At 38.9% G+C, this 12,963-nt stretch overlaps 1 protein-coding gene across 1 annotated transcript; it reads right to left on the reverse strand.

Annotated features, from left to right (window-relative positions):
* Positions 1–909: 909 nt before the first annotated feature.
* Positions 910–4,623, reverse strand: LOC107060555 (uncharacterized). The gene is made up of 4 exons (XM_015308570.1): positions 4,139–4,623; positions 3,914–3,969; positions 2,410–2,587; positions 910–1,159 (listed from the first exon to the last, which is right to left on the reverse strand). The coding sequence occupies exons 1-4, from the start codon at positions 4,621–4,623 to the stop codon at positions 910–912; spliced, it is 969 nt and encodes a 322-aa protein (XP_015164056.1).
* Between the last annotated feature and the right edge of the window lie 8,340 nt (positions 4,624–12,963).

Raw genomic sequence — 12,963 nt, forward strand, 5'->3', positions numbered from 1 at the left:
CAGAGGCATCCTAAGGTATGTGAATGGAAGATCTTCTTTACTAAAACATGTATGTTGCAATATCTTTTATTGTATTTCCTCTAACACTCCACCAAATTACACACAACTCTTAGCCTGATTAGCTATCAGTCCAGACACCTTTTAAAATTGTTGGAAACATTCATACAATAAGGTAGTGAAAGCAACATCTCCTTTACTAAACAACAAGAGATCATCAACAAAGCTTAATTGTATAATGTGTTGTTTGTGGCATCTAGGATGGTATTTGAATGTTGGTTTGGATTTCAGAGTTCAGCAGCCTGGTGAGATAATCCATAGCAAGAACAAAAAGATATGGTGATAGGGCATCACCTTGTCTCGCCCCTCTCTTTGCTTGGAATGTTGGACTAAGACAACCATTTATCATAATTGAATATGATACTGTCATTACACAATTCATTACCTAGCCTACAAACTTTTGTGGAACCTGCATTCCTACTAAAACCTCCTCCTCCAGAAAGTGTCATTCCAAGGAATCATATGCCTTCTGCATGTCAATATTAAACATGCACCTTGGAGAAATTCCTTTCCTTCCATACCCTTTAACCAATTCATGACTCATTATCACATTATCATGTAGCATTCTACCAGGTACAAAAGCAGCCTGACTTGGATCCACTAGATATTCCATTACACTGTGAAGTCTTTGTGTGAGCATTTTTAAAATGATTTTATACAGTGCATCAAGATATAGGCCTATATTCTTTAATTGAGGTAGGGTGTTGTGTTTTAGGAATAAGAGTGACAACAATCTTGATCACAAGACCATATATTTCATTTGTTTGGAAAAAATTTAGGATAGTTGCAGTTACCTCCTCCCCTATGTCTGGCCAAGCTTTTTGAAGAATTAAGCATTAAATCCATCCTCTCCTAGTGCTTTAGAGTTCCCAATGCTGCCTTGACATCATCTTCAGTGAAAGTTTGAATAAGTTTAAGCTGTTGCATCTTGTTGAGTCTGGATCTAACTTTGAATACCTCTGGTTGTGCAGCTGGCATGTGCCTGGTGTTCTTCCCTAATAGCTTTTGGTAGAATCCCACAACTTTCTGCTTTATTTCATTCATTCTTCTAATGATTGTGATATCCTGTTTTGTTAGTATGGTGATTTGATTATGCGCCTTCCTGTTATTCATACTAGCAAAAAAATAAGTAGTGTTAGCATCTTCTAACTTAAGCCATTGCACTCTTGACTTCTGCTTGTATATGCTCTCCTCTATATGACTATATTTTATCAATTCTGTTCTCAGTAGCTTTTCCTATTCTATCATGTTTTGATGTTCTGTAACTACCCTCATGTTAGTCTGCATGTGTATAAGCTCCCTCTTAATTCTTTGCACTCTATCAGCAACACCCATAAACTCATTTGTGTTCAGTTTCTGCATTTCTCTCCTTATCAATTTCAGGTTCTAACAGATTCCCTTCAGACCACCTCCTTTTATCTGCCAGCCTACATGTACCCCCCTTCCTTGAATTTTTGGTGTTTTCCTATACAATTGTAGAATCTGAATGGTATTTTTTGTGTATCCCTTTGATCCTCTACTATCAACCCCAATGGTGAATGATCTGAAAATAATGGCTCCATGGCCATGACTTGTGTTGGCATTATACCCATCCATGTAGTATTGCCTATTGCTTCGTCTATTCTACTATACACATGTCTATTTGTCTAGGTGTATTCCCTTCCTTCTATATGCAATTATGCCAGATTACAATCCATTAGGCACTTCCTAAAATCTCTTGTCTCTATATCTTGTACTTGACTCCCAATTGGTCCATCCTCATGTGAAAAAATAGAGTTAAAGTTCCCCATAATCAATCAAGGTTCATTTACATTATTATTTAGTTGTTTAATTGTTGTCCACAAAGGTAGTCTAGTAGTTATTGTGTGGAGACCATAAACTGTAGTGAACGGAAACTGAATATTATTGTATTTGATCATCACCAGCCCATGAATATATTGGTCTGCATCCTTTTTTTTTAGTAAAATTGACTTCATTAGGATTTCATATCGCCCATATCCTCCCTCTCACATTATTACTATCATTTGTGCACCAGTTCTATCCTGCTAAGTTCTTTTTTATAATAAAACTTGCTTTATCAGCTCTAACTCTATGCTCATAAATTGCTATAAGTTTAACCTTATTCCTTTTAAGAAACAGCCTCAACTCTTTGTGTATAACCGCTTGATTGAAGCCTCTCACATTCCATGTTACTATCATAGAGATATTGGGCGTTTTATTGGTACCTTTCTACTTCCCCCACTTGTTTCTCCACTATGTTGGCCTTTATTGTAGATATGTTCCCCAGTATCATTAGTATTAGCAACCTGTTTGTCTCTTTTTGTGTTACTCTTGTGTCTTACAATTTGTCACCCCCCTCCCCGTTCTTGCACTTCATCCCTTTGTTGATGCTCCATCACTTCCTGCATTTGTACTGTATCCTGCCCTATATCATTGTTCTGCTCTTTCCCTCTATCAGTAACAGGAACCCATTCTTTTTTCTTACCTTGATTCAATCCTTTTTTCTGTATCTGTGCATCTGGCTTTTTGACTTCACGTATCAGGACACTACTTCGGTTCAAGTGCCAACGATCGCGTGTAGTGATATAACCCAACCAAGGGTTGGGATCGTTTCCACAGGGAGTGGTTTTGAGAATTAATAGAAAAATAAAATCAAGTTGTAATCAATCATAGCCGTAAATATTAACGAATAAAAACATACTAAATCTAAGGGGTGACGCAAGCGTCAATAATCAAAGGGGTTTTGTATTAACTAATCAACAAAAATGACAAAAATATAAGGAAATGAGATAAGGAGGCGGGATTCTTGGGATGTGATAGGAATATGGGATAAAATACACTATCGAGTAAATGCTATTGATAGTACATCGCTGAATATTTGTAACTACGCTAGACTTTAGTGGGGGTAAATTCTTTCTCGAGTAACTTACCCCGAATCAACTCGGTTTCTGTCGAACACCGAGTTGCCGCTTTTAAGCACAACCTCCGTCTTAGCCCATTCACTCTATCGAGCTGAAAGTGTGGGAAAGGGCCTAGGATTCACTCTCTCAAGCTGAACCCACGATGACCTAATAACCACTGGCTATCGATTTAGTAGTCTTAGTTTTGAAACCTCTCTCGAGAGCAAGCCAAAAATACTAAGATGAAATCGTATTTGCAACTACAATATCATTAAGTTCAAACACAACTACTAAATGAAATAACATTTAAACAACGAATATACCAACAATAAGCAACACCCAACAGTAAATTTAACCCATATTCACAAAATCACACCCCAAGAATTGGGGTTTTAGCTAGACATTAAGAAAAGGAAGAGAATGATACCAAATCAAAGTAACATCAACTGGGTATGATTTATTTTCATTTTAAATGAGTCTAAGATGAAGAATCTTCAACACCCACTTCCAATTTCTTGGAATTGGAAGTCTTCAAATCTTCAAAAGCTAAGAACAAGGTCTCTCTACTTGAAACTTAGAAAGATAAAATATTGTATCTGAAATTCCCTTCTAAAATAAAAATTTAAACTAGTATTTATAGTTGTCTAAAAATGTGTTGCTAAGGATCACTCGGCGCAGTTAGTCGGGATTGCTGATGCACTCGGCGATCCGCCCTTTGGTCTGCTTCATCGCCTTTCAGCTCTTTCCTTCAGCATTTTCGCTTTCTGAATTATTGGGCGATATAGTATTGCTTCACGAAACTGCTCGGCGTCACGCCGACTGCTCCATTTCATCGCCAACTTGATCTTTCCCTTCAGGGCTCAGCACACTGGAACAAAAGGCGATCTCCAGGCCGATTAGTGACTCGCCAACTGGGCTCGGCGATCTTCAGGCCCTCATTTCTTCGTTCTTTTCACCTGCCTTGTTCCTTCTTGCCAAGTAGAGTCCATGATTTGCCTCAAACTCCAAATACCTGAAACTTAAGGATTTACATCAGATATTGAGACAAAATATGCATTTGAGGACACTAATTCTATCAAACTATAGCCCAAAATGTGTCCAATTTGTGGACTCATCACTTTTCCACGCATGAGTTTCCTACTTGGAGATACTTCTAGCAGAATATAGGCTTCCATTCAAACCATACTTGTTGTTCTAAGACTTTCCCCTTAGGATCATACATCTTAATCATTTTACGCAAGGGTCTTGTGATATCCATTTCAACTAAAATTCTTGCAAATGAAATTCTATTCACTTGGGATGTACATTCATCTGCATACAGTGACTTCCCCAGGCTACTTTCAATTTTACTCAGTACCACTGCATTCCAACAGTTAAGGGGAAGGTTTGGAAATTTAACCCACAATGGAATAGTGATCAGTATCTCCTCCTTGAAATTAAATTCAGGCACCCATGGTTTCATTATAATTGGCCTTCGAATTAGATAATGAGGCCCTGAACATAGTACCATATCCCTCTCTTCCTCATTCGCAAATCTCACCACAAAATATTCATCCTTATAGTATAATATTACAGGTTTGATAGTGAAAGTACCATGTTCAAGTATGAATCTCTCCATAGCTCCTATAGATGGTGCAGTGCTGATGAGTCCACAATTTGGACTCATTTAGGGCTTTATTTTGATCGATTTAGTGTCCTCAAATGCATATTTTGTCTCAATAACTGATGTAAATCCTTAAGTTTCAGGTATTTGAGTTGAGAGACAAAGCATGGACGCTATCAAGTAAAGAAGGAACAAGGCGGCTGAAAAAATGAAAAAATGAAGGCATTAGGCGAGTCGCCGAATGGCCTTAACCTCGCATCAAAGAATCTTCATCTTAGACGTGTTTAAAGACATTATTTATCATACCCATTTGATGGAAACACATTTAGGTATCGATTTCTATCTCTTTTTCATGTCTAGCTAAAACCCCAATTCTTGGGGTGTGATTATGTGAATATGGTTTAAATTTACTGTTGGGTATTGCTTACTGTTAGTCTATTTGATATTTAAATGTGATTTAGTTTAGTAGTTGTGTTTGAACTTAATGGGATCGTAGTTGCAAATAAGATTTTATCTTAGTGTTTTTGGCTTGCTCGAGAGAGATGTTTTAAAACCAAAAATACTAAATCGATAGCCTGTGGTTATTGGGTCATCGTGGGTTCAGCTCGAGAGAGTGAACCCTAGACCTTCTCCCACACATTCAGCTTGAGAGAGTGAATGGGCTAAGGCGAAGGTTGTGCTTAATTCTTGTAACTCGGTGTTTGAGAGAAACTGAGTTAATTCAGGGTAAGTTGTTCGAGAGAAAATTTACCCCCCACTAAAGTCTAGCTTAGTTACAAATGTTCAGCAATTTACTATCAATAGCATTTACCCGGTTGTTTATTTTATCCCATATTTCTATCACATCCCAAGAATCCCGTCTTCCTATCTCGAATCTTTATATTTTTTGCTATTTTTGGTTTATTATTTGAATACAAACCCCCCATTGATAATTGATATTCGTGTCACTTTTTGATTTAATATGTTTTTTTTCTTAATGTTATAGCTATGATTGATTAGAACTAAGTTTTACTTTTCTATTTAATTCTCGATTACTAACCGCTCCCTTTGGACTCGATCCCAACCCATTCGATTGGGTTATATTACTACACGCAATCGTTGACACTTGAATTGGAAGTTGTGTCTTTGATTACGTCAAACATCAAAATAGTTGTTGTTGGGGAGTGGTGTTAATTGAGAAATTTCAGTTAAGTTGAATTTTTTTCTTGTTAGTTGTAGTTCTACTTACTTAATTTTTAGCTTTGTTTTACTTGTTTGTGTTGAAAACAGGAAGTATGAGCGTGAACAGCAACAATGGTAGCCAAATAGGCCATCAAGACGACATCAGAAATCTCAACGATGTCAATGAGCCTCATGCTAATGACCCCCATCTCATGGGCGGTATGGTGCCATTCTCTTACCTCCGGCCGAAGGGAATGCGGTGGTCCACATCACGAGTACTATGTTGTAACTCTTGCAACTGAAAGGGCTTTTTAGTGGTTTGGCTCATGAGGATCCCCATGAGCACATTAGAAACTTCGTGGATGTATGCGGACCATTCTCCTTCAAGAATATCTCCCAAGAATCAGTCTGATTGAAGTTGTTCCCGTTCTCGTTGATGGGTGAGGCGTGCAAGTGGCTGGCTGAATTGCCACGTGAATAAATCACTTCGTGGGAGGAGTTGGTCACCGCATTTCAAGTGCGATTTTTCCCTCCCTCGAAGATGATGACTCTTTGGGACAACATTCAGAGCTTCACGCGTCTAGAAGGCGAGCCTATTCATGAAACTTGGTTGTGATTCAAAATGTTGGTGCTTCAATGCCCAACCCATGGCTTGCTTGATAACGTGTTGCTGCAGTATTTTTATCGGAGTTTGGATTTGGTAAATAACGGTGTTGCTGACCAACTCTCTCCGGGAGGTCTGATGCAACAACCTTATGTGATAGCTGCTAAGCTCTTAGATGGCATGACTACCATAAACAGGGCGTGGTATACCCGTGAAGACCAGGTCTCCCCTCTCACGTTCAAGTTAACTAAGGAACAAATGGAGAAGGACCAAAACATGGCCAAGATCATGACACAACTTGATATTTTGTCTAAAAATATCATGCGAGCTGGTGCTCGAAGTGTCAATGTCATGGGTGTCAGGTGTGCTAATCCGGATGCGTCTAAGTTTGAAGCCTTGTATAATGAAGAGGTAAATTTCCTAGCCAACCAAGGCGATGGCTATCATTCAAACTACCTGAGGTAGGGTGGTAACCAAGGTTGGGCTAGGGATAAAGGTTGGAAAGATCGAGATTGTGAATGGAGGGACCGTAATTCGAATTGGAATGATGGGGAGAATTATAGGTATGTGCCTCCCCACGAGCGCCAAAAGCCAAAAGATTCGGAAGGTGGTCAGTTTGAGGATATGCTTTCTCGAATCCTCAACAAAGTTGAAGGGCTAGACAAGATTTTAAAGGAAATGAAAGAAGATGTGTCTACCCTTAGCCAGACCGACACCTCTCATTCAGTGTCGATCAAGCAATTGGAGACCCAAATGGGTCATAAATCGTCTCATCTCAACCCGAGACAGCATGGGGGTTTGTCTAGTAATACTAAGGCTAACCCCAAAAATGAGGTTTGAAGGTGGACGACACTGTTTGGGAGGCAACCCAAGAACCCTTATTGCTTTATTTTATTTTGATAAAATAATGGTATGTTGATTGTGTAGAGGGAAGTGTGGAAAGTTTTCAAAAAGTGCAGATTGGTGAGCATCAGGTCCATTCAGCGAATCGCCGAAGAGGTCGGCGGCCCCGACCCAAACCGCCGTCAGACTCAAGACAATTTTACATTGGAGTTTGTAAACCTCGGCGAGCTCAGGAAATTATTGACGAATCGCCGATCATGTCGGTGATCCCGACGGAGACCGTCGTTGGACTCCCACAATAACTGGAGGTCCTGTAATGTTCGACGAGGTGAATGACCACTCAACGTGTCACCGAGTGGCTCGGCGAGCACGACTAACGTCGCCGAATTGGCGTGAAATGGACGGTTTTCCATGCCAAAGGTTTAAAAGGCTCAAACTCATTCACTTTCCCTCACTTTTTATCTTCCCAAACTCACACCCACACTCTAGTTTCTATATTTCTTGCATCTTTAGAGTATTTTAGTTGTTGATTGGTGCTCGGATTGTGGATTACTTTGCCGCCTAACATTTCAATTTTCATTAATCGACATCAAAGGTTGGTTTTCCGAACCCCGAGATTATTTTATCGCAATTGTACTTAATTGCAATAATCTTATCGTGTTGTTGTGCACTGGGCCTTTTTGATAGAATTAGTATGTTTTAATGCCTGATTTAATTTGATAATCTTGCCCGTAATGTTTTAATTGTCGCAATACCATAGTCTTGTGCTTAAAATGAAGTAATTTCGTGGGTTTATGCTTAGGTGTTATGGGTCTGAGCATAATTTAACTAGTGCATGCTTTGATTTTGTTTTCGGAGATTGCGGGGTTGAAGTCAAGAAGTTGGGTTAAAAATAGGCACATTGGGCTGTTTGGCGAGTTGGGTCGAGCTCGCTGAACCACTCGGCGGTCGCCTAATGTCCCTATCTCACCTTTAATTTCATGCTTTATTTGATGATTGGTTCTGTAACTTTCGGTGAGAAGCCTGAGGTCGCCGAAGGAACTCGTCGAAAGTTTTCTTAATCGCCCTTGTTTGCACCCCTGAACCCTGTTTACACTGTAACTTTCGGTGGGCTAACCCAGTTCACCAAAGCGATTTGGCGACCCACCAACTATTTCGGCGAGTCTGTCTGCGCCTAATTCTCTGTGCTTTTGTTTGGATATTTCCTAACTTCTCCTCGAGGTTTTGCAGACATGACTAGATCAAAAGCAACTGAAAGAATACTACCAGCCCAAGAAAAGACCAAGGGGATTACGATAAATGAGGATGCAGCTATATCCAGAGGCAAACCTACGAAATTTCCCACAAAGGGTGGGAAAGGCAAGGACAAGAGGTCCACATCTGACAGGAAGACCACTATCAGAGATCCTAATGTTCCTTCATGGGCTGGGGATTCTTTGCAGCTGTGCATGTCTTTCTGGAGGACTCGCATGTGACCGCCCCTAGTGGATCTGGCACTATCGTTCCTCCTGAAGTGACCCCGAGCACTGATGCTCAGATTCAGAGTGATACATCGGGCACTGATGCCCAAACGGATGGAGCAACTATGTAGACAGGACCCTCTGTTTACCTCCATCTCTGCCTTACTTTATTTCGACTTGTGGATGTTTTTTTTATTTGCATTTGAGGACAAATGTTTTTATTTGTAGTGGCGTGAAGCCCATATTTTGTGACTCCGTTTTGTTTAAATATTAGGCTTTGAGCTAAATTCGTGTTATACATTGCTTTTTGCGGAAGGTTTGAGCTTGTGGCTCCTTGCTTTTAGTTGTAAAAAATTTTTGACCCTTCCGAAATTTTTTTGCCACCTCTTGTATATGTTGAATGTGGCTGTTCTTTTGCAAATTTGAGTACCGATTTTGATCAATAACGATGACTCGAATAGTGCTCATAATCGAACATAAATGAATGCGCGGCTACAACGAGGCTAATTGAAGTTGCATACACAATATGTGAACTCTTTGCATCTCGTTGTGACTAGCCAATTATCGAATCGAGTCTCTTGTGATGAACATTGCACACTAGCAAAAGTGTGGAGTCTTGTTTGACTTTGGTGTCAATGCCTTGTGTGATAAGCTTACTGTGAACCATGCATGATGACATCTAGAATTTGCCCCGTTGGTCCGGTTGACTAAGTAATGCAATTTCTTGAGATGATCAGAGGCAACTTTAAAGAGTGTGAACTAATTTGAAAGTATATCTCTTTTGCGGCTTACCTTGTGAGTGTGTGAAACTCTTTTGAGCACCCTTTGAGCCCAAACCTTTTCTTGGAAGAAACTTGATAATATTGCTACCTTTTATTAACCCATTACCATAATCCTCATGATCTGTGGTTTGTTTGATAGCCAACTTAGGCCAAAAGCCTAAGTTGGGGTTGTGGAGAAAAGAGAAGGCAAATCAAGTAAGTGCAAAGAAGTCCCTTATGCCCATGTTTTGAGAAAAATGGAACCCCTCCATATATATATATATAAAAGGAGAAAAGATTGAAAAAGAAAAAGAAAGAAAAAGTTGTGAAATAAAGTTGTGGAAATACAAAGAAAATGGGGTTTCCAATGGCTCATGGAAGATGAATAAGAGGTGACTTTTGAGCTTAAATGAAATTGATAAAGAAAAGGAAAGAAGGTGTTGTTCACATCACATTTCATGAGGATTTTCAGCCTATAAGCCTAAATGATCATACCATTACACTCAGCCCTATTACAAGCCTTGAAAAGACCTTTTTGATCTTGAATGAGCTGAAGCAAAAGTCAATGGAAAATAAGGGCAAACCTATGGGTGAAATCATGCATTGTGTTTATCTTTGTGAGTGTGAATGTTGATCTTGATTCCAGAGCTTTAAATGATTGAATAATTGTGTGTAAATATGGAATCATTCTTTGTGTGAGGGCATTTAAATACCTTTGTTGAGCTTGAAATTGCATTTGCAGCAAGTATAGTGAGCTTGAGATTCTTTGATAATGGTGTGTCACAACTTGAGTCTTTAAGTACAAAATTGATCCTTGCATGAATAAGTTGAGTCTTGTGTGTACATTCATGATTGAGTCTTGTGTGTACATTCATGATTGAGTCTTGTGTGTACATTCATGATTGAGTCTTGTGTGTACATTCATGATTGAGTCTTGTGTGTACATTCATGATTGAGTCTTGTGTGTACATTCATGATTGAGTCTTGTGTGTACATTCATGATTGAGTCTTGTGTGTACATTCATGATTGAGTCTTGTGTGTACATTCATGATTGAGTCTTGTGTGTACATTCATGATTGAGTCTTGTGTGTACATTCATGATTGAGGCATGGACGCTATCAAGCAAAAAAGGAACAAGGCGGCTGAAAGAACGAAGAAATGAAGGCATGAAAATCGCCTAATGCATTAGGCGAGTCGCCGAATGGCCTTAACCTCGCCCAAAGTTCCAGTGTGCTGAGCCCTGAAGGAAAAGATCAAGTTGGCGATGAAAGGGAGCAATCGGCGCGTCGCCGAACAGTTTCGCGAAGCAACACCATATCGCCCAATGATTCAAAACGCGAAGATACTGAAGGTAAAAGTTGAAAGGTGATGAACCAGACCAAATGGTGGATCGCCGAGTGCATCGGCGATCCCGACTAACTACGCTGAGTGGTCTTTTGCAGCACAAATTTTTGAAAACTATAAATAGTCATTTAAATCTATAGCTTAGTATCAAGTTGTAGCGAATTATTACTGATTTTTAGAATATTTCAATTTGAGTTCTTAGAGTTTTTGGGAGACATTGTTCTTGAGCTTTGAAGGTTTTCATCTCCAAGGAATTGGAAGTGGGCATCAAAGAATCTTCATCTTAGACGAGTTTAAAGATATTATTTATCGTACCCATTTGATGGAAACACTTTTAGGTATCGATTTCTATCTCTTTTTCATGTCTAACTAAAACCTCAATTTTTGGGGTGTGATTATGTGAATATGGTTTAAATTTACTATTGGTATTTCTCATTGTTAGTCTATTTGTTGTTTAAATGTGATTTCGTTTAGTAGTTGTGTTTGAACTTAATGGGATTGCAGTTGCAAATACGATTTCATCTTGGTGTTTTTGGCTTGCCGAGAGAGAGGTCTTAAAACCAAAACTACTAAATCGATAGCCTGTGGTTATTGAGTCGTCGTGGGTTCAGCTCGAGAGAGAGAACCCTAGACCTTTTCCCACACATTCAACTCGAGAGAGTGAACCCTAGACCTTCTCCCACACATTCAGCTCAAGAGAGTGAATGGGCTAAGGCGAAGGTTGTGCTGAATTGCGCAACTCGGTGTTCTAGAGAAACCGAGTTGATTCGGGTTAAGGTGTTCGAGAGAAATTTTACCCCCACTAAAGTCTAGCTTAGTTACAAATGTTCAGCAATTTACTATCAATAACATTTACTCGGTTGTTTATTTTATCCCATATTCCTATCACATCCAAAGAATTTCGTCTCCCTATCTCACATCTTTATATTTTTTGCTATTTTTGGTTTATTAGTTGAATACAAACACCCCCATTGATAATTGACATTCGTGTCACTTTTTGATTTAATTTGTTTGTTTTCGTTAATGTTTATAGCTATGATTGATTAGAACTAAGTTTTACTTTTCTATTTAATTCTCGATTACTAACCGCTCCCTTGGGACTCGACCCCAACTCATTCGGTTGGGTTATATTACTACACGCGATCGTTGACACTTGAATTGGAAGTTGTGTCTTTGATTACGTCAAACATCAAGTGCCTACCACATACACAACAATTGAAGAAGCCCATTTTTCATTATCTCTAGCCACATCCTCCTCCAAAATCTTCACTACTTTCTCTCCATCAATAATTACTGGGGAAATATAGTTGAGATTCATACCTTTTGTTGCCAGTCGATTAGTAGCAAATAGATTGGCCCAAGGTGTCATTGTTGTTACCTCATTTAGCTCAAGTTTCCTCTGAGTTGTTACTGAGGGTTTTGCCCGCGTTACTATTCCATTGGTTCCTACCGGAGTTTGGGTTTTCCAAGCTCCACTTCCATTCTTCTTAGCTAATTCCGGCCATTGCTCTTCCCTATTCGGTGTCTCCTTCTCCTTACTTGTTCCGATCGAAACTCCTTCACATGTTTGTAGTTGGGGTTCTGAATCTTCCTCCTATCAGTTTGTGATGTGCCTGTACTTGAACTACTCACAATAACCTGAGTAATTTCTTCCTCGTGATTTCCCTGTGTCTTCCTGCGTGGTCGTCCCCTCCCCATTCCGGCGAAGTGCACACTAACGTGCGACAGAGCTCAAAGAGTTCAAAAAAATTGTTGCTTACTTTGCCTTTGATTATAAGAATTTGAGTACTAGAACTTAGTCAAATGGTTTTAAAATTATCAAAATCAAATCAAATGTAATTATATTTATCGGTTTGGTAGTTATCGATTTCGGTTCGATGTGATTCGGTTATTAATCATGCATACAAAATATAACAATTCAAAACGTAAAAAAGTGATAACAATTCATTCAAAACGAAAAATAGTTAGAATGACTCACTTTTCAAAAAAATTTATCACTGAATTTACTATGAATAAAGCTTAAAAATTCACTACTTTGACCAAGAAGGAAGAGATAGTCTCACCAAGAATTAAGACACTCATATACATGAAACCAAAAGATAAATTGAGCACTTTTGTTTTCATAAGGAAATTAGAAATAAATTTTGATAAAAACATATATAAGATCTTTATAATTATTTGTAAAAATAATACATGTATGTATAATAATAATTTATATGTATATAATTT

The sequence above is a fragment of the Solanum tuberosum genome, unplaced genomic scaffold (assembly GCF_000226075.1).
Source record: "Solanum tuberosum cultivar DM 1-3 516 R44 unplaced genomic scaffold, SolTub_3.0 scf00001, whole genome shotgun sequence".
NCBI lineage: Eukaryota > Viridiplantae > Streptophyta > Magnoliopsida > Solanales > Solanaceae > Solanum > Solanum tuberosum.

Bases quoted from the DNA above. Each gene is read 5' to 3' on its own strand.
- LOC107060555 (XM_015308570.1), bottom strand. From the start codon at position 4,623: ATGAGTCCAAATTGTGGACTCATCAGCACTGCACCATCTATAGGAGCT. The intron at 2,588-3,913 runs GTGAAAAGAACG...TGATACGTGAAG, and splicing joins GGCAAGAAGGAACAAGGCAG to TCAAAAAGCCAGATGCACAG. The intron at 1,160-2,409 runs GTGACAAATTGT...TATGAATAACAG, and splicing joins GTGCAAGAACGGGGAGGGGG to GAAGGCGCATAATCAAATCA.